The sequence below is a fragment of the Lontra canadensis genome, unplaced genomic scaffold, assembly GCF_010015895.1.
Source record: "Lontra canadensis isolate GAN:19392208 unplaced genomic scaffold, GSC_riverotter_1.0 scaffold24, whole genome shotgun sequence".
Lineage (NCBI taxonomy): Eukaryota > Metazoa > Chordata > Mammalia > Carnivora > Mustelidae > Lontra > Lontra canadensis.
The window spans coordinates 10138087-10160867 of NW_022631018.1; the positions used below are offsets into that span (position 1 = coordinate 10138087).

Genomic DNA, 22781 nt, shown 5'->3' on the forward strand with positions numbered 1-22781 from the left:
ATCTCATTCAAATATAAATTCCACGTGGATTTTTTTTCCCACATGGATATTAAAAAGAATTTTTTAAGCTCCAAAAATCATCTTACAAGCAAATGGAGGAATTGGGGAACATTTCTAATCAAGACCAGAAACCCAAAATCTTAGAGGGTGGAGGGGGCAGGAGGAGAACTGAACATACAAAAATTTGTTTGCCAAAAGCTATTACAAACAATTCTAAAATACGTCTCTGTAGTGTGTAGTGTATATAAAAGGATACATCACATACTGATGTATGTATGCAGATGTGTATGCAGATAGAAGAATGTATAATGTACACAATGTACAGAAATGCGTTGTGTTTCCTAACACTAGCTCCTGAAAGAATGTTAGAAACAACTTGTAATGAGCCTACCTGCAGCCCAGATAGTGGTCTCTGTGGCAGCCAGGGTCCAGCCAGAAAATGGAACCCACGTATGAAGAATTGTTAACTGTTTGCATAGGACTAACTGCTCAGAGGTGAGAACAGAGACCTCTAAAAATACCCTATGGCTGAGGGAGAGAAACAGAGGCAATAGTTGGAAGAGGCACCTCCCTCCCAAGACTGCAGTTTACATCTCACTGGAGATACTGTGGCTCCAGCGAACGGAAAATGAGAAGCGAGCACGGTTACCCCAGGGAGAGCTGTTCTATAGTAGGTAGGGCCAAAGCTGACAGACGAGAACCTGAAGGCCGGGACTGACAAGCAGGAAGCTCTCTGCCATGGTGCCAGCACGCCAAGTGTGAGAGGCAGGGAGCTGCAGACAGAACTGGCAACACAGTCTGCTAAAGGGCCATGTACCCCCAAACACCACTGGAGGTACAGAGCAACAGCAGCAGGGTACTAGGAAGCTCCGTGCCTCAGTCTGCTGTTAAATTTTGTGAAGCCATGAATCTAACAGCTGTCATAACATAGCCAGAGCCACCACCCCAAAATATCTGTATCTGGCCTGGCTGGGTGCCTCAAATCATAACCACTTTACCTTATAAGAAAGGTATCAGAAAAAATGCACAAGGGGCGCTTGGGTGGCTCAGTGGGTTAAGCCTCTGCCTTCGGCTCAGGTCATGATCTCAGGGTCCTGGGATCGAGCCCCGCATCAGGCTCTCTGCTCAGCAGGGATCCTGCTTCCCCCTCTCTCTCTGCCTGCCTCTCTCCCTACTTGTGATCTCTCTATCAAATAAATAAACAAAATCTTAAAAAAAAAAAATGGGGAGTTAGGAGAAGGGAGTTGGGAGAAATTGGAAGGGGAGGTGAACAATGAGAGACTATGGACTCTGAAAAACAATCTGAAGGGTTTGAAGAGGTAGGGGGGTGGGAGGTTGGGGCAACCAGGTGGTGGGTATTAGAGAGGGCACGGATTTCGTGGAGCACTGGGTGTGGTACAAAAACAATGAATACTGTTATGCTGAAAATAAATTTTAAAAAATGATTAAAAAAAAGAAAATGGGAAAGAAACCTCAAAAAAAATTAAAATTAAAAAAATATACACCAAGTATAAGCTTTTAAAAATCCCTAAATTTCAGAACTATAAGAATAACTCAATATTATCTCTTTTTATGCTCCTACATGGTTTTGGGGGTTTTTTATTTTGCTTGACTGGCTGGCATTGAAGTTGGTGTGCAGTTGTTTCACAGGAGGGAAGAGTAAATGCATGCAGAGCTAACGAGCCTACACCAGGAACATGAAGAAACAACTTCAAGGGCTTGCTGCCTGACCTGAGCCATCTTAATAAGGGTTTCTGACATCATCGTACAGTATTTCAGGGTTCACTATATACACACAATTAGCCAATCATCACTGTTTAAAATCACAATTTCAAAATAATCACTTACCAAACACTATTCCTTTGGCAAATGGAGGAAACAATTCTGAATGTCGGAATAAGTTTTTGTGAATTTGCCATAGTTCTTTGTGTAGTTTCTTAAAGTCACTGTATCTCTTCCATACGATTATCTAAAGAAAAAGAAAAATCAAATGTGTCTCTCACAGTGAAACTATGTAGGCTCAGATATCTGAACAACAAAAAGTCTTTTCAGGAAAGTGCCCAAAATTGTCATGCAAAGGCAAACAAATATATGTTCTAACCAATCTGGTTAACTGGCTGAGATTAAATAACAGTATTTGATTTATAAAGCAGCAACTCTTTCTCTAGCTTTTCTGCTTTGATTTTTAAATTTCATTTTACACAAGTAGCGTTTTCTTGGAAAAATATTCAACCTGGTACAAAGAGGGTCTGTACCACCTAAAATGTCACTTAACCTCTTCAAAAATCAATTACTATTAGCCAGGAAATGAGCTAGATGTCAAAATACATATACTCTCTCAAAAATAGCATGTTTATAAACACAAAATAGACAACTTTTTTTTTTTATTTTTTTGAGAGAAAAAGAAAGAGTGCACGCACAAGCCCAGGGGTCGGGGGCACACAGAGGGAGGGAGAGGAAGAAAGAGAATCTCAAGCAAGCTCCACGCTCAGCACAGAGCCCAAAGCAGAGCTCAATCTCACAACCCTGAGACCATGACCCAACCTGAAATCAAGAGAATCTGAGGCTTAACCGACTGAGCCATCAAGACACCCCTAATATAGACAATTTTTGGAAAAGATTTATTTATTTAATGAGAGAGAGAGATCATACATGTGGGTTGGGAGTTGCAGGAAGAGGAAGAGAGAGGATGTCAGGCAAACCATGCTGAGCACAGAGCCCAACACGGGATCTGATCTCACAATCCTGAGATCACGACCTGGGCCGAAATCAGGAGTGGGATGCTTAATCCGCTGAGCTACCCAGGTGCCCCTAAACAATTTTTAAACATAAAGTACCTACACAGCCTAAAAGGATAAACTAAGTAACAATGAAGAAGACATGGCTGTGTAGCAAGTAATTAACCTTAACTTTTACATTTCATAAATCTTATTTCACAAACCTCAGTTTAAAGTAGTAATAAGGATTTCCGAAGGCAAGATGAATCCTGAACAGAATACCATTAAAACTAGTATATTTCAAAACACAAAATCAGTCATCTGGATTACATATCACATAAAAGTTTACCTCCATTAATCTGAATTACTGTTTAACCTTATTCAGATTAAATTAGGAAAAGAAAACTTTATAAAGAAAACAGATTTGACATGGCTTTGATATCATTGATTTTCACTGATTCAGTCTCCACTAAATAGGATATAACTGAGTTTTAAATTCCATTACCTAGTATATTAGGGTCTTTGCTTCTTAAAAAAAACAAAAACAAAAAACCTAATTACCTCACACTTCTAACAAACACAACAGAACATAATGCTAATAATAAGCAAATATTAGGCCAAGCAAGTAATCAAGTGAGATTTAAGAGACTCGTGTCAAAAAATTTATTCTCTGGATATAGGAAATTCTTCACTAAACTTTATCATATACTACCAAAAATTCTACCATGATGAGCTTCTTATTTTTACTATAGTTATAATCCTAGAAAACAAGTCAGATGTTTATGAATTATGTTTATGTTTATGAATTAATTTAAACTGCCTCCTTCCAAGGCTTCCTTTTATTCATTCACTCAACAACAAAAATAGTCACCAAAACAAGTATTTTCATGTCCCTACTCTGTGCCAGGCTCTGTGTTAGCACAGAGGATGAAGAAACAAGAAACACAGACCCAGTCTAAGTGGGCAGGACAAGCCAACACAGTAACTGTGTCACAAGACGGTGTGACAAATGTGGACAAGGGAAGCCCAAGAGTGTTAAGAAAGGAGCACCTACGGAAGGTGTTATCTTAAGTAAGTCTACTGAAGGCAAGTAGTGATCAGATCAACAAAAATAGAGAGAGAGAAGGGACTGGGGATGAAGTTTTTAAAAGGAGAGTGAGATGCCAAATATAATCACTAGAATTTGGGCTTTTGCAACTGGATAAATAGTGGTGCCATTCTCTAAGGTGAAGAAAAGGAGACTGGGAACTTTTAAGGTAAGAACAAAGTTCAACTTTAGACATATTTGGCACAGGTTTGGGGTTCAAGAGAGCGAGCTAAGCAAGATGTATTCATTTGGTAACTACCAGCAGAAAGGTGGCAATCACTCGGGAAGGCTTTTCTCAGCATTTATAACAAGATGGGGAGTCTAAGGACAAATTAATGGGGAACCCTAACATTGAGAAATCAGCCAGAAGTAAGGAAGAGGAAACCAAGTGCAAAGTAGGTGTTTAAAAAGCTTGGTTGTGCCATGAGACAGACCACTTGGATGGAAGAAAAGATTTTATTTTAAAATATAAGTGAAAAAAATAAAATAAAATAAAATGTAAGTGAATGAGGCAAAAGGTAATAGTAAAGAACCAACAGTTCCAGTAAAAGAGCAAGAGGAACCAATAACTAGGAGAGCCAAACCAATACCTAAAAAGTAAATGGTCTCAGGACAGTGAGATTACAAGTGATTTTAATTTTCATATTTTTTGCTTCTCTATAATTTCTAATTTTGATGCATGAAAATAATTCTGTCACGGGGAAAAAAAAGTGCTATTTTTATATTTTTAAAATAGATCAAATTGTGGTGGTACCATGCTGCCACAGGCTTAAGGAAGAAATGGGTGATGAGCTTGCGAAAGTAACCTTACATAAATGCCATCCTTAAAGCCATTATGTACTAGAAACGAGAGCTATGCAAAAGACTAGTCCGTGGAAACAAATCTGCAGATAAAATTTCTATTCTAGTTAGGGTCATTTTTAAGTAAGGGCAGAGTTAACTTAAGGGGCAAAACTTAATAACTTAATCACAATAATGATAATAACAACATGGTCTATAAACTAGCATACAGTCTTTCAGAGTAAGAATTAGAGCCTCCAAGGTGAGACTCCTTTTCATCACGCCTAATTTATTCATTCACATCCTCCTTCTCAACACTGGAACTATAGAACCAAAATAACCAAGAGCAAATATAAACCCTCAAGAAATGCAGAAAACCAACACATCACAAAATGTCACCACCTACTGTCTCCTTTTCTTCATATTCCTTTTAACCGTGGACAATTCTAGAAATCTTCAAAATGGAAAAGTGAGCAAAAGCACATTTCCATTACGTTAGCAGTATTGATGTTTATAAATGGACTACACAAAGTCCCAAAAAATGCATGCAAAAATTATTTTCTCTAGTAATTCCTTCCTACTAGAAAAAAAAAAAAACTGTGTAACAACTACTGTTCTATGAACCAACTCCTACAAATATTTCTTAAACTCATTAAAGTTACTTTGCATAAAATTCCTCAATTAAATATTAATTCAGTGATTGTCAGATATATACTATGAATTTAATAAAAGCTTAACTTTCATTAAATACATTCCCTTAAATAATTTTTACACAAAATAAATGTTTACCTTTCAGATAATTTCACTTAATGATAGCAAAAACCTGTAGATCCTATAAACTAAACCACTCAGTTTGTCCTCTCACACAGTATTTTAAAGTTGCCGGATCATCTTTTCTTGCAACCAGCATCACTACCATATTTGCTTTCAGATTTTCTTTCTCCCCTTTCCAAGAGCCTTTTCTTTCCCTTGACACATTTTAAATGTTTTCAAATGGTTTTTATCAAACTATTTCATTTATGAAATGACTTAACAGATTTCTGACGTGATACATAGAAAGTTCTATTTCAGTTCTTCTTCTCCCAAATTTCACCAGTGAAATCTACTACCTATAGAGAAACAGAGGTATGGGTTACGTTTTGAAAAAGGTACGAGAGGAAGGGCACAATATTTCTAGTTCTTTCTTTAACCTTCTGCAGGTGTTCATGCTTTAGAGAAACTACTGAACCAGAGGCCACATTAACAGTTGCTGTCCCTCTCAGAGTTTCCCATGCTGTTCTATTTTTTTTTTTTTAAGATTTTATTTATTTACTTGACAGAGAGAGAGAGAGAGAGAGACAGCACAAGCAGGGGGAGCAGCAGAGGAAGAGAGAGAAGCAGGCTCTCCACTGAGCAGGGAGCCCTATATGGGGCATGATCCCAGGACCCTGAGATCATGACCTGAGCCGAAGTCAGATGCTGAACCGAATGAGCCAACCAGGTGCCCCACCCCATGCTGCTCTTAATAAATAAAAATTTAGAGGGAATTTTTGAAGGGTAAAATTTTGTAAAAGAAATCTATCCTGGATAATTTTAAATTATTTCCTCCATGTGAATAGTTCAGCACTCTTAGAAAGAAAACACGCTACCTGGCAGGATGTGCCAAGGTGTGTGAACACATCTCTAAGAGAAAACCAACAATACATCTCCAGTTTTATAAGGATAGCATATTATTAGCCCTATATTTAGTTAGATTTACAGGACATCTTCTAATCCTCAATAGCTCTTGGAAAGCCTGACTAAATTCTAAAGCAGTACCTACATGAGTCCCTTAATAGGAGAGAAAGTGAAAGGAAAGGAAATGGAAACAAACTCTAGGTAGCAAATTTCTCTCCTAAATGAGAATTCCAACATTTGAAATACATGAGAAGCCAGAATGTTACAATTTCAAGGTTATTTTATATTTCAAGAAGCTGGCAAGACAGAAGACATTTTTAAAAATTTTTATACCATTTCTAACAAAGAACCATGCAATCATCTAACTAAAGGACACTTACAAGAGTTTTCTGATGAATGGCTCACCAACAGTTGTTATTATAAAAGAGTTTTCCCCAAAAAAGGATTAAGGAAATGGCAGAGAGTATGTTCATGGATAAGTTGGTTCAGGATTCTCCCTGGAAAATGGGAACATCAAGCTACAGACTACAGCATAGCAATCAGACAATGTATTCAAAGGAAACACAACCCATCTTTCATTTTAAGAGTTGTAAAATTTCAAAAGCAGAACAGCCTGTACTGACTATTAATTCAACATAATTAGAAGAACTCTAAAGAAAGTCCATACTAGCCAACTGACACTTAAGTAGAGAGAGTACTTAATACAATGGTGCAAATTACTTTCATTTCCATTTTGGAAGGATACAGATATAGAAATACATATATCTTTTTCTTCCCAAATAACTGTATTACAATATCGTCTTCCTGGTTATTGAGAGGGGAAAGTGAGATATCTTAAAACCCCTAAGAAAAACAATATGAAATCTTTTAAAATTGTGTTTTATTGAACTCAAAACAAATACTGGATCGAGTATAGCAAGAAATGCTAATGTATAAAAGTTCAAATATTGTCTAAACCTGATGCTATACACTCAAACCAACCAGTACCAAACAATCCATTTAAATGTACGAATCAAGTCAGGTTTGTTAAGTAAGGAGTAGTGGGGCTTGTTAGAAAATATATACTCCATCTAAAGACATTAAAATTCAAATGGGGGGAAAAAAACTGTTGCAGAATTAAGACTGCCAATTTATAATGTCTTTTTTAAACACTTTAGTAAGAAAAAAAAATCCCCAACATATGTCCTTCTAACACGGTGTAAATGAACAGGGACCAAAATGAAAGTAAATCAAAAACATTAAGCAAGCTATCGTTGTAGCTACCCTTACTGGATAAGGATTCCTAAAGGTATATAACAAACACAAAGTAATTACAAATAAAGAATTCCATAGTTTCAAGCAAAAACACACAAGCTGGTATAATTTTAGAGAGAAAGAGTTGTAGCAAAACAACTACAAATTTAAAAAAGAAACACTATACCCAATATCTATACCCAAAGCAGTTTTCCAAGGTGTCAACATGTCAACTCAATATAAAAGTGAAGGTATGCAGGGCCCCATAATTTATTATGATCTTTAAAATTAATATTAGTTACCAAATGCCCTTTCCTTTTTATTAAAGTTACCATGATTTTGAAATAGATAAGAGCTCTTAATACTAAAATCCTACGAATGTTAGTTATCAGAAACACTATCACATTATTAAATAACACTATAATTCCTTAAATCCTTCCTTGTATAACTTAACACCTATTAAGCTTAACCGGTACTTAACAGATCTGAAAAAGCAACTTCAGCTGCTGTTTTGTGAGCTAAAGATAATCTCCAGGCAAACACATAAATATGAAGACAGACATGCCAACAATTCTGTTTCCTCAACAAAGCATTTAATTAAATTTTTGTCAAATATATAAAATAAAATTTTCATATGTATAAGTGTGTTACCTCCTGGACATCCTCTGGATTTCTTCGTGAAACAACCTAAAACAAAACATACACAGAAATATCTCATCATTACCAAAATTTAAGATTCCACATTTGTATAATTAATTTCAACAGTATCTGACTGAGAAATGGATTTGTTTAAAGGAAAATAAATACTGTATTATATCACTTACAAAGAGTTCAGCTATATAATAACTTCACCAACTGAAACACATGCTAAAAAATTAAGGAAAAGGCAGCTAAAAAAAGAGCTCACACACTAAAGTTCGTGCATTACATTCCTAAGAGAACGCTCTGGCTTCCCTCTTACCTGTCACAATTCTAACAAGCTTGTCTACCCCCTTCCCAGGCTACATGTAAGGTAGAAGAAAAAAAGCAGCTATACCCGAAGTATGCAAGGGATGATTCCATATTATTTCTTACAACTGTACATAAATCTGCAATTCACTCAATAAAAATTCCAATTTAAAAAAAAGCAGCCACAATGCTCAGACACACCAACAACCAACCAAGCCACCCAGGCGCCCCAGAAATAACCGATTTGATTATGATTTGTCATTTACAGGCTCAATGGCTCCCGGAGTTCAATGTGCTGCTGCTACAATGGTGAGTAAGACAAAGCCCCTCCAATCGCACCTTCATGGACCTCACAGTCTAGTGATACGTGTAAGGGGGTAGCGGTTGAGGTGAGGAAGAAATGCAAAGTGGAGGAGGAGGGCTTTATTTCCCAAACTTATTTTAGTATCTCCAAGAACACCAATGTGCTAAGTAATGCGTCAGGAAGCACTTCATACTAGACCTTTCCCTGACACTGGATGCTCACTGTCCAGACCACACTGTCATCCCGAACCCATCAAGAAAGGGGCGCCCAGGGCACCTGGGTGGCTCAGTTGGTTGAGGACTGCCTTCAGCTCAGGTCATGATCCCGGAGTCCCAGGATCGAGTCCTGCATCGGGCTGCCAGCTCGATGGGGAGTCTGCTTCTCCCGCTGACCTTCTCCCCTCTCATGCTCTTTTTCACTGTCTCTCTCTCAAATAAATAAATAAAATCTTGGAAAAAAAACCCAGCTGAGTGATTTAAGACTTTTAATGTTTTCATGATAATAAATTATTCACAGTATAGAAAATACGGAAAACCAAAGTTTAAGTATTTTTTTTAAAGATTTTATTTATTTATTTGACAGACAGAGATCACAAGTAGACGGAGAGGCAGATAGAGAGAGAGAGAGGAGGAAGCAGGCTCCCTGCTGAGCAGAGAGCCCGATGCGGGACTCGGTCCCAGGACCCTGAGATCATGACCTGAGCCGAAGGCAGCGGCTTAACCCACTGAGCCACCCAGGCGCCCCAAAGTTTAAGTATTCTTAAACTACCTAAGCAAAGGTCTTTAAGTTTCCAAGAACTTCTCTTCACCCTCAAATACTTCTCATGTAAAGGACAGAGGATTTTACTCAGGTGGAGTTCAGAAAATTAAATCAAAACCTACTTGCCAAGTATTAACTATCCCTTTCCCCAAGAGCATAAGCAAATCTTAGTGAAAACCATGCCTGGAAAGTATAGGACTACACTTTCCTGACTCTCCTCTTTCCTCCTTGGTTCTTTTGCTTCTCTTCTGCAGGTTCCTCTTCCCCCTTCTATCTCGCAACAATCTGTGAGCATTCCAAGAATCAGTCCTAGACTCAGTTTCTTAGTCTCCTTTTCAGGATTAAGAAAGAAAGTCTATACTGGTGCTAGTACTGTTCAAGGTACTGTGCTAGGCATGGAAGAGAAAAAAGCCTGACTTTGTACATTTATATTTACAAAGCATTTTATTAATGATTCATTTTATCCCCTCAACAACCTATGAGCTAGGCAAGAGTGGTTATTATAAGTCTCCCTTTTACCAATGAGGAAACAAGAGCCAGAGACTTGCATAAGGTCACATGACTCTTCCCCTTTCGATTTGTAATTAGAACTTCGATTTCTTTTTTTTTTTTTTTAAGATTTTTATTTATTTATTTGACAGAGAGAGAGAGATCACAAGTAGAGAGGCAGGCAGAGAGAAAGGGGGAAGCAGGCTCCCCGCTGTGCAGAGAGTCCAATGTGGGGCTCGATCCCAGGATCCTGAATTCATGACCTGAACCAAAGGTAGAGGGTTTAACCCACTGAGCCCCCCAGGCACCCCTAGAACTTGGATTTCTGACTCCTGGCCCAGTGCTCTTTCCAATATACTGTACTGTATCCCTCAAATTATCTGTAATATTTTCAGAAATAATTAAGTTTACTTACTTGCACAAACCCTGCCACCCTCAGGTTTTATTTATTCTTTGACTTACTCATTCAAGAAACAGGTGTGCCTACTCCAATTCTAGATACTGAACTGTAACAGAGAATACACTGGATCGGATTTCTACATCACTATATTATAAAAATATAATCACTTGGCAAATACATTAGCAAGTTCAATCACTTGGCACCCCTCTATAAGAGATTCATTATTCCCAATTATATAATCTTATTTAAATAGTTAAGAACGTGTCCCCTGAGATGGAAATAAAAAAAACACAAGGGTTAGTTAGGATAACACACATTGAGCCCAAATGTCCAACTCTTTCTAACTATGTAATTCTCTTCAGCAGGAATATAAATTGGTGAAAAATAAGAATATCAATCAGAAATCTGAAGAATAGGATCATAATGAAAATGAACAAATTGAGCCCTCAGACCCAGATTTTGATAACTCATAAAGCTTTATTAGCAATTATTTCAACAAGTAACATCAACTCTAGGAAAAAAAAAAAAAAACTAAACTAAATTCTCTCTGATATAGGTTGCTGGCTAGCACTTAGTAACATTTTTTCGGGGTGAATTTCAGTATTTTGTCATAAAACTCATCCAATAAATGCCAGGAAAAAAAAAATGGAACTTAAAGCAGTGCTTTCTTTTGTTTAAATTTCATAAATTTCCACTTATAAGCATTACCTATCACCTATACATGTATAGTATAGCCTCTTGGTATAAAGAATTGTATCACCAGGTCATCTTCAAAATTACTACCCTAAAGCAGTGCTTCACAAACCATGCAGTACGGAATATCAATATTCTTTAAAATCAGTGCTCTCAAAGGAAGGGCTTAATGATCAATTCAGTAGAGATATTTTTTAGAGCAGAATTTCTCAAAGTTTTAATACACTATCATGCATAGCATATCTTCAAAAGGAAAATATGTAATATCTATCCAGTCAACTTTTTATTTTTATCATATGTTATCTATTATTACTTTATTTATCTAATGCAACACCCACTAAATTTGGAATACAGCTGGGTAATGCTGCTGCAATGTTAACATCTGCCCCTGTTAATGCCAACAGCAAATTCTGAATTTACTTAAAACAAATAAGGGCTTACAGTGAAGGTCACTATCTCTTACTGTGCAAAGAAATTAAGTCCTCTACTTCATTTAATCACCACAACAATCCTGCCTGGTAGGATGAGATAACCAAGCCCAAGAGCATAAAGTCACATACTAATAGTACTCATATCATTCAGTTACAGGCGAGACTAGATCTCAGAACTCCATGATTTAAAACAAAGTACTCCTGGGCGCCTGAATGGCTCAGTTGGTTAAGCAACTGCCTTCGGCTGAGGTCATGATCCTGGAGTCCCAAGATCCAGCCCTGCATCAGCCTCCCAGCTCCATGGGGAGTCTGCTTCTCCCTCTGATATTTTCCTCTCTCTCTCTCTCTCTCTCTCTCAAATAAATAAATAAAATATTTAAAAAATAAATAAAACAAAATACCCCTTCCAGGACACAACTAAATCAGCCCTTCTAAAGATTAAAATTCCAAGTATGCAAGTAATATTCCTGTTGCCTGTTAGGTAAACCCATTTTGTCTTTTTTTTTATAATTTTTTTTAAAGATTTAATTTATTTATTTGACAGACAAAGATCACAAGTAGGCAGAGAGGCAGGCAAAGAGAGAGGGGAAGAAGCATGCTCCCTGCTGAGCAGAGAGCCCTATGTGGGACTTGATCCCAGGACCCTGGGATCATGACCTGAGCCGAAGGCAGCGGCTTAACCAACTGAGCCACCCAGGTGCCCACCCATTTTGTCTTTTACAGAGAAATTTAAATTGACCAAAAATAGCAGCTGAAGAAGTGCTTTGGCAGAAGAGAAGAAGCTAAGAAGAAAGAGGTCTGATTACAGGCTCTGGTACTAGCCATGAACTGCTTTTTTGCCAGTTCAATAATAAACCAAAGAGAAAGCAACCTTAAAATGAGTCCGCTTTCCTATCTTTAAAACAAAGACCTGAAGGGGACACCTGGTGGCTCAGTCAGTTAAGTGTCTGCCTTTGGCCCAGGTCTGGATCCCAGGGTCCTGGGACAGAGTCCCGCATCAGGCTCCTCGCTCAGCAGAGATCTGCTTCTCCCTCACCCTGCAGCTCTCCCGGCCTGTGCTTGCTTTCTCTCCCTCTCTGAAAAATAAATAAATAAAATCTTAAAAAAAAAAAAAAAAAAGAAGACCTGAAGTTAGGGCTTGGGCTAGCTCAGGCCCACAATAATCAACAGATCAGGGGGCACCTGGGTGGCTCAGCAGGATAGGCCTCTGCCTTCGGCTCAGGTCATGATCTCAGGGTTCTGGGTTCGAGCCCTGTATCAGGCTCTCTGCACAGCGGGGAGCCTGCTTCCCCCTCTCTCTCTGCCTGCCTCTCTGCCTACTTGTGATCTCTGTCGAATAAATAAATAAAAATCTTTAAAAAAATAATGATAATCAACAGATCATAATAGTCATTAGGTCCTGTAGATCATTTTCAGTTTTATCTTAGTATTACCAACTTTCCTTAAAAATCAAGTCTAAGGGGTGCCTGGGTGGCTCAGTGGGTTAAAGCCTCTGCCTTCAGCTCGGTTCATGATCCCGGGGTCCTGGGATCGAGCCCCGCGTTGGGCTTTCTGCTCAGCAGGGAGCTTGCCTCCCTTCCTCTCTCTCTGACTGTCTCTCTGCCTACTTGTGATCTCTGCCTGACAAATAAATAAATAAAATTTAAAAAAAAAAATCAAGTCTAAAATACTCATTTATCTAATTACCATCATAATTATGATTTGAAATCACCCTCTTAACTCAGATTCACACAAAACAACTGTCTTCTTCAGAAGATTGAAAGATAACTCCTGGAAAACCAGTGAACATTTCCCATTGTGGTGATGTACACAACTGTGATGGTGCACACAATTCTGACTTTCACACATTTGACTTTCATAAAATCTACACTTTCATACAAACATATTTACATCTTTAAACTGCATTTCATGCAAACACACGCACGCACACATGCACGCGCACACACATACACACACACCCCCTCTGATAAGAATAATAGGTGCCTCAAAGTGCCCAGTTCCCGTAGGCAAGTGTCCTCCTAGCAAACTCAACCTCCCTCCTACCCCATCACCTGCATCTCAGTTCCTTTCCCTCTTTTCCCTGCAGAGCTGCAGGGGTCACTGGTTGGCAAGAATATTTGGATTGGTTAGTCAACCGCCAGCCAGGTAGTCTGGACCCAAGAGACAGCACCTGCACACACCATAATTAGATATTTTACAACACTGTTTAGCTCTCTGGAATGAAAGAATTTCCACATAAGACAGATATATCAATGGAAAAATTTTGACATTCCACTTTCTAACAAGTTTTTATAAAAGTAGTATGTTGAAAGGAATGATTGCTTTCTACATCATTAAAATCCCAAAATCTAAAGAGAGAATAAAGAAACTATAACAGCAAGCTACCTTTGGATATTCAGTAAATGTTAAGTTGTACTTCTCACTTCAAATTTACCAACTGTAATGGCACTACTCTAAGGTAAACTGTTTTCCAATCTAATTTCAAGGAAAATCAAAATCATTACTGTTAAAAGTTTGCAGTTTAACACAAAATCTTACTATCTGAACATGTAAGTTGTCAACACACAAAATGAAAACAGAATTGGCTTGAATTTTTTAAAACCTGCTTACTAGGGGCACCTGGGTGGCTCATTCGATTAAGCATCCAACTCTTTGATTTCAGCTCTGGTCATGTCTTCAGGATAATAACATAGAGCCCCACCTAGGGCTCCACTCTCGGTGCAGAGTCCGCTTGAGATTCTCTTTCTCCCTCGCCTGCCACCCCTACCCCTGTTCACATCCTCTCTAAATAAATAAATAAATAAATAAGATCTTAAAAAAAAAAAAAAAAGCCTACTTACTAACATTTTCGCATACAGCAGGATCCCTGCTGAGCAGAGAGACCAATGCGGGGCCCGATCCCAGGATCCTGTGATCATGACCCGAGCCGAAGGCAGAGGCTTTAACCCACTGAGCCACCCAGGCGCCCCGTGAATATCATACTGAAGAGAAAAAGACTGAATGCTTTCCTCTTAAGATCAGAACAAGACAAAGATGTTCACTTTCATCACTCTTGTTCAAGACAGTGTGGTATGAAACAAAACACAGAATCCAGAAACAGATCCACACACCTACTACTGATTGATTTTTGACAGATGCAAAAACAATTAAATAAAAAAAGGGCTAGCCTCTTAAATAAAGTGTTTTGTTGCAATTAAACATCCATATGCATGTTCTACCTAAACCTCACACCTTATACAAAAATAAACTCAAAATGGATCACAGAGCTAAATGTTATATGCAAAACACTAAAGCTTCTCAAATGAAACACTGGGGGGAAATTCTGTGACCTGGGGTTAGTAAGGAATTTTTAGATATAACACTAAAAGCACACTTCATATAAGAAAAAAGAGACTTCACCAAAATTGAAACTTTTTGCTTTGTGAAAGACAGTTAAAATAATGAAAAGATATGCTATACACTAGGAGAAAACAGATACAATCACATATCTGACCAAAAACCTTACATCCAGAACAAATATAAAATCCCCAAATTCAACAGAAAACAATCCAATAAAAAATGGGAAAAGACGATCTCAAAAGGTTAAACACTGGATGATTCTATTCATACAACGTTCTCAGAAAGACAGAGTGGTAGAGAGCGGATCAGTGGTCATCAAGGGGCTTAGAGGCAGGGAGGAGAGTGTGTAAAGGGACAGCATGAGGGAGTGTTTGGGGATGATGGAATTGTTGTTTCCTGATGATGATGGTAGATATTTGAGTCTATTGTGTAAAAATCCACAGAAATATATAACAAGTCACATACTGATTTAAAAAGGAACACTTAAAAAGAAAAATGTTGCCTCTTTCCAGCCTTCTCTCAAATCCCTGCTATCCTCCAGCTCCGTGCTAGGCACCATGAATACAAAGTTAAAAAGGCAGTCTGCCCTCAAAGAAGGAAGCAAACAAGTACATTATGATAAAGGCTTTAACAGAGGAATATATAATACACATGGAGTTCCACAACTAAGAAAGGCTTCCTGGGAAACACAGGGCAGGAGCTGACACTTCAGATGAGTATTGATACCAACGCAGAGACAAGCATTCCAGGGACGCCTGGATGGCTCAGTTGGTTAAGCATCTGTCTTCAGTTGGTTAAGCTCTGGGATCAAGTCCCACATCAGGCTCCCTGATCAGCAGGGAGTCTGCTTCTCCCTCTCCCTCTGCCATTCCCCTTGCTTGTAGTCACTCTCTCTCTCTCAAATAAGTGAATGAAAATGTTTTATTAAAAAAAGTGGACTTACGTATTCTCACAGCTTGAAAAAACACCCAAATTGCTTTAAGTATGCACCAGACTTGCACACTGAAAATTAGAAAACACTGCTTTTTAAAGAGCTAAAAAATGGAAGATCCATGTTCATGGATCAGAAGATTCAAAATTGCTAAGATATCAATGTTGCTAAGACATCTTCTTCTGTAGAAGCTGATCTGTATTCGCAACACAACACCAATCAAAATACGGGTAGGCATGTCTTCAGAATCTGTCAAACTGATTCTAAACTTTATACAAAAATGCAAACAATCTAGAACAGTCAAAACAATTTGGAGAAAGAGAACCTAATTTCCAGATGTTAGTGTAAAGCTACAGTAAACAAGGTTGTGTGTCATCAAGAAAAAAGAAAGCAAATGTCTATACAAAGACTTCTATACAAATGTTCATGATAACTGTATTCATAAGAGCCAAAATCAGAAAAAATCCAAATGCTCATCAACAGAATGGATTAACTGTAGTATAACCATACAATGAAATACTGGTCAACAATAAAAGAGAATAAAAACACACAACAACATAGATGAATTTCAAGTAATCATGCTGAGTTAAAAAGCCAGACCAAAAAGAAAAACAAAATGCATACTGTATGATTCCTTTTATATCAAATTCTAGAAAATACAACCTAATCTATAGTGACAGAAAACTGATCAGTGATTGCCTAGGGATAGAGTAGGGAGAGGGAATTGAATGCAAAGGAGCATAAGGGAACTTCTGCAGTGAGGACTATGGCAGTGGTTACACAACTATACACATCTGTCACAACTCATCAAAATGCTCACTTAAAATTGATGAGCTTAGCTGTAAAGTATGCCTCAATATAAACAAAATGTAGTCACAAGGCAACACTGCCATTTAAAAATTAAAGCGTATCTTTTTCTTTCCAAATTCATGGAAAGAATACAGGCCAAGAATTACCATTCACTTAATGTTGTTGAGAAATCTGTATTACAGGAAGAGTTTTGTAAATGCAGCATGATGAAACAACCAGAAACATCACTAATGGCTTTTACATCTGTGTCTTCTTTAAAGAATCAAAGGAAATCTATAAAAGAATTTTCTAATTCTTAACAGAAATACCTACTCCAGATAAAAAAAATTCAGAAACAACACAGAATTAACTAAGAAATCTGTTAGCAAGCCTGAAATCAGCCATAAGGTAATCCAAGCCTGCTAGGTTCCAGAGAAATGCAAAGGTTTTAAAAGATGAGGGCTCTTATGCTACCTAAAATTTAACAGTGGTATTTCCCATGATTCTACTTCTACTTCTGCATAAAGAATGCTGTAAGGTCCAAGAATATAGGGACTATTCCTTATGACTAGAAGTAATCACTAGTAAGAAACATTAAGAAGACATCCCTAATCTTTACCTCATGAAGTTCTCTCAAGGGAGCACTACTTACTTGGTTAATTCTCCTGAGGAAAGATGTTTTTCTCCTTAAGTTTCAAAAAATAATAAATATTTCACTTGTTTTATAATGTCAATTATAGTTATTTTTTAATAGTATATCTCCATGTGGACCCTCAGCCTTAAAATTGAAAAAACAAACTCTGTAACAAAAACAAAAAAATGAGGAAGCCGCCATTTACAAGGAGAAAAAAGACAACGTAAGCAATTTCCCAGTTCAAATAACCACAGCAGTATGTAGCATGCATATTTTACAGATTTGGTTACTTCTAAGGCAACGTGCTACTTCATATTCTAATTTACATGGTCATAACTGTTGTCATAAAAATTAGTTCACAGCTTAAGAAAAGATATTTGAGACGTAAATTAGGTTAACCTTTCCTTCTATGAAGTAAGACTAAACTAATAATCATACTCAGTCTTGGGGCGCCTGGGTGGCTCAGTGGGTTAAAGCCTCTGCCTTCGGCTCAGGTCATGATCTCAGGGTCCTGGGATCGAGCCCCACATCGGGCTCTCTGCTCAGCAGGGAGCCTGCTTCCCCCTCTCTCTCTGCCTGCCTCTCTGCCTACTTGTGATCTCTGTCTGTCAAATAAAAAATAAAAAATAAAAATAAAATAAAATAAAAATCATACTCAGTGTTTCCTATTCAATCAAGATCCACACACATGCACACCTTCAGGCCTTTATGGGCTCTATTCTTCCCATTCACTCTTCTACCTACGATGCCCTTTTTATCCCACTTGTCTGGCTTGGCCATCTATTCCCTGATCCCACGAGCCAGATCTCTCTCTCGTTATTCTGAAATCCCATAGCTCTTTTCTGTAGTCTCTCACAACATTTAACATTTTCCATCTTGTACCTCGCTTTTTTTTTTTTTTAAGATTTTATTTATTTATTTGAGAGAGAGAGACAGAGAGCATGAGAGGGGAGGTCAGAGGGAGAAGCAGTCTCTCCGTGGAGCCGGGAGCCCAATGGGGGATTCGATCTCCAGACTCCAGGATCATGACCTGATTCAAAGGCAATCGCCTAACCAACTGAGCCACCCAGGCATCCCTTGTACTACACTTCTTTAAGCCCAGTTAACTCTCTTCTACTGTGAACATCCTTGAATGAAAGGTACATGCTTTCTTCAGCCTTGTATTCCTCATAGTACTTAGTGCCTGGAACTAAACATTTATTGGGAATGCTGCCTAGAGTGGGGAGGAAAACATTCAACAATATTTTTTTCAACGCTGTGTGCCATACATTGCCATAGGTGATATAAGAGGAAATAAATACCAATGATAGAGACCTACTATAAATCTACTAAGAGACAAAGACATGTAAACAGATAAATATAGTATAATTGTGGTGTTATCATAAGGAATAAATACGGTGCTGTGAAGGGAACACTATATATGTTGAAAACTGTTCTAATTCCATAAAGAATGTAGGAAACTAAGTCTAGATTTTGAAGGGCCCAATAAGTAGAAAGGTTTCAAGAGTGGTATAATAAGGGTGCCGTAATTTTAATCTGAAAAATTTTCTTAATCTGAAACTAACACGCCCACCTATGTAATAACCTTATTTGCATAGCGGGAGGAGTAACAAATTTCACTCAATTCTCAGTACAACCCTCTGAGAGAACCAGGCTTGGTCTTATCTTTAAATAAATTTGCTCCTCCCATCTTCTCACATTTGTCTGAACTGTGGGCCATTTCCATAAACCATGTACCACTTTCATGCCCCAAACTCTGTTTATCTAACTTTTAAGGTTCTTCTCAAATCCTACTTCCTGAGCGCTCCAACACACAGGAATATACCATCCTCCAAATGTACGTTGAACTATTACTACTATCTGTATCTCTTTTTTAACAACTAATGACAATGATAAAGTTAATTCTTTTTTTTTTTTTTTTTTTAAGATTTTATTTATTTATTTGACAGACAGAGATCACAAGTAGACAGAGAGGCAGGCAGAGAGAGAGAGAGGGAAGCAGGCTCCCCGCCGAGCAGAGAGCCCGATGCGGGACCCGATCCCAGGACCCTGAGATCATGACCTGAGCCGAAGGCAGCGGCTTAACCCACTGAGCCACCCAGGCGCCCGATAAAGTTAATTCTTAACTTTTTATATAACTTGGAGTTATGTAGTACTGGTCTCAAATCCCACATGTGCACCTGCCTTATGATGTAAAGTTGGTCAAGTTATGAAACTTACTTGAACCTCAGTTTCTTCATCATTAAAACTGGGATTCTGGGGGTGCCTGGGTGGCTCAGTGGGTTAATCCTCTGCCTTCAGCTCAGATCATGATCTCAGGGTCCTGGGATTGAGCCCCACATCAGGCTCTCTGCTCAGCAGGGAGCCTGCTTCCCCCCCCTCCCGCCCCCGCCTTCCTCTCTGCCTGCTTGTGATCTCTGTCTGTCAAATAAATAAGTAAAAATCTTAAAATAAATAAATAAAATAAAATAAAATAAAAGTAGGATTCCATTGGATAATATGTAAAACATGCCTAACATACACACACATTCATATATACATACATACGTTACAAACATTCAGACTTATTTTTGTTATTCTTTTCCAAGAAGGGAGATGCAAATTCTTTTTAAAACTCAAGGCAAAAGCAATAAAACATGAACAAAGTAGGTACTAAAAATTGGTTAGTTGATGTAAAGGAGCCTCACACCTTTTAAAAAGGCCCTCAAACAACTCACACAATACACTCCCAGTAGAATTTCTCCTATGTCTCTTACCACTGCCAATCATGAAACTCTCGGGCAAAATGACACAGCCTGACACAGAGGGCCTAGGCTGGTGACCCTAACAGTGACATCCTTCTCAAGAGTCTGTCTGCCTCACTGCAAATCTGACACTGTATGAAAGGTCAAGGGAAGAAATATCTTTTATTACATAAATCAAATAATACATAAATTAGTTTTCCAATCTACACTATCCCGGGGAAGCAAGCAAAACCACTTCTGCTGATTTCAGCCTCAGAAAGAAAGTACTATTGGGCCAGGGTCTGAGTCATCCATTTAAAACCATCAACGCCTGCCCCACCCTGGAAAGAAGACACTACGCAACCCTCTATAGCAGAGTCTCGAGCACCCAATACTCTCAGTCCCTACCCCAGTCTTCCAGAAGTCCCCACCGCCGACGCAAGTCCAGGCACTGGGCGCACCCACTCCCACCTCAGGCTCTACCCAGGGTCAGGTACCCCCAAACCAGGGTCCATACTCTAGTCCCTCATGCCCCAACTCAGGGTTCTACGCCCATCCGACACTGGCACTCACCCGGGCGGTGACCTTATACACCGTGTAGCCCCGTGGATGTCGCTGAGGCTCGGTGACAGTGTAGAACCGGGCCAGGTCGGCACCTCGCTCCCGAGGAGAGGTCATCCTCCCGCCGCCTCTGCCGCCGCCGCTGGCTGGGGACCATCAGGGCAACCCGGCGCCACCGCGGTCCGGGCTCCCCAAACAGCGGCGAAGCGGAGAGGGGGCGGTGGCTCCACGGCGGCTGGTCGCCGCCCGGCTCTGCTTCCGGGTCGGCAGAGAAGCTTCCGGGTCAGGCCGCTTCCGGCGTCCTGTGGGAGGGAAGACTCCACGCTAAAAGCTGACCCCCCAGCTCGGCTTGCGCCTGGCAATGGGACAAGGATCAAGTGGTCGCACCGCCGCTGTCGTCACTGCGGAAGCTGAGACTTCTCCACTAAATCTCTGTGCGTTAGCTCCGACGCCTTCTAGATGTTATGAGCGCTGTTAGAGCCGTACACACAGGTGAGACCGTGGCGCTCCACACCCTCCCCCAGCCCCGCCCCGCCCGTGTACAAACTTAGATGGAGCCCTGAAGGGATGGAGGGATTGCCCAGCCTAGCATCTTCTTTCCTTCTTCGCTCACGGCCTATCATTTTAAATACCCACAGCACCATCTGAACTGCGACAGACATAACCCTTCCTTCTAAAACAAATCCGTCCACCTGCGCACTTGTCTTTCAACCTCCACAACAGCCCTCAACCCTGTATCAATCTTAAAATTCATCCCCTCGGATTCTAAAAGCTGGAAATTGCGTCTAACTGGGGGAAAAACAAACAAACAAACTGGAAATTGCGTCTAACCACACGATCTCTGAAAGCTACTATGAAGAGAGAGTTTCCCGTTCAGTTGGTTGCTATCCAGTGTTTGGCAATGCCTTTACCTTTCTTGATCAGGATTTTCTCATTCCTCTTAACATTCGTTCCAAGTCTTTGCTAATCTCCTCAGTTCTCAGTTCCTCCGAGTGTTTTTCCCGCCTTTCTTGGAGGGGAAGGAGGAAGGAGCCTTTAGTACAAACACTTTAATCTCACATTTCTATTCTGTTAAGAGATGTGAACATATCCCTTCCTCACTTTTTAAGACTAATCACTCTGCCCGTGTGCTGAAACCCATCCCCTTTTGCAGACCTAAAGGCATTGTTCCATCAGTGACATCTAAACTCTGCTTTCAGTACCTTTAATCTCTTCCTCACCACTGACTCCTTCTTCCCAACCTGCATATGCCTCAATCTATCGATCACTCATTTATTAAACCTGAATTCACATACTTTGTGCCAGACATTATGCTAATTAAGCACTGGACTTACAGAGTCCCTGCCGTCAAGTCCTATCTAGTAGGAAAAAACATAATTAAAACATATTGTTGTAAGTACCATGACAAATGAATTTATGGAGTGCTGTAGGCTACATTATATTCAGAATGGAGGGTTTTCTCATAGAGGGGAAACTATGGTTGAATCTTGAAAGAGAAATAGGAATTACTAGGCTGAGATAAGGGTAAAGGACATCACATTTGCATTTTTTCCTCCTCCTTTCTTTCTCCTTCCCCTCATTGTCAAGATTGTCTAAGTTGTTTTTAAAATAATCTGCCTCGGGGGCCTTGGATGACTCAATTGGTTAAGCATTTAACCTCAGCTCAGGTCATGATCTCAGGGTTCTAGGATCAAGCCCTGCATCAGGTTCTGTACTCAGCGGGGAGTCTGCTCGTCCCTCTCCCTTTGCTCCATCCCCTGCTTATGCTCTCTCTTTCAAATAAATATATGAGAAATGTTTTTTAAAGATAAATAATCTGCATCAGTATTCACACATTTATACATTTTATGAAAATCACACATCCATTACCGTACTAACTTCAATCTGCCTTCACTACTATACTCCTACTATGAAACTACTTTGAAAAAAATTTCTAATGACCAATATTTTCAGAATTCGAACATTTCTGGCCATTTCCACCTTTTCAAAACTCTTATGTCCTTAGTATATGAGTCAGCAATCTCCTTGCTTTTTCTTTTACGCTCTGAATCATTCACTCCTTTTTAGTCTCCTTTGCTGATTTCGCCTCCTTTTAGGAAGATTTAGTGTTCCTTCTGTTTGGGATTTTGCCTTTGATCTTTGTTCTTTATTCTCATTGACTTAGAAATCTATATCCATAGGCATATCTCTCTTCTAGGATTTGACGTGTATTACCTACCTCTTTACCTGTATGTCCAGTTACCCTTGAAAACAGAACAGATTAAAATCCAAACTTTTAGTTTTTGCATAAGCCTCTTCCTATCACAA

The 22781-nt window shown here is 39.2% G+C and overlaps 1 protein-coding gene across 10 annotated transcripts in view; it reads right to left on the reverse strand.

The window, feature by feature from the left end:
- RPS6KC1 (ribosomal protein S6 kinase C1) overlaps positions 1–20756 on the reverse strand; it is a 178037-nt gene extending 157281 nt beyond the window's left edge. For 5 of the 10 annotated variants that reach the window (XR_004383284.1, XR_004383283.1, XM_032862754.1 and 2 more), the window contains exons 1-3: positions 20487–20754; positions 8125–8160; positions 1849–1969 (exon numbers count right to left, since the gene is read on the reverse strand). Coding sequence is in view for 5 of the 10 variants with exons in the window: in XM_032862754.1 (XP_032718645.1) it covers positions 1849–1969; positions 8125–8160; positions 20487–20591 (262 nt within the window). In the remaining 5 variants the exon portion in view is untranslated. Of the gene's footprint in view, positions 1–1848; positions 1970–8124; positions 8161–20486 lie in introns of those variants that run through there. The other 5 variants (XR_004383285.1, XM_032862752.1, XM_032862751.1 and 2 more) reach the window with 5 other exon arrangements.
- Positions 20757–22781: the final 2025 nt, after the last annotated feature.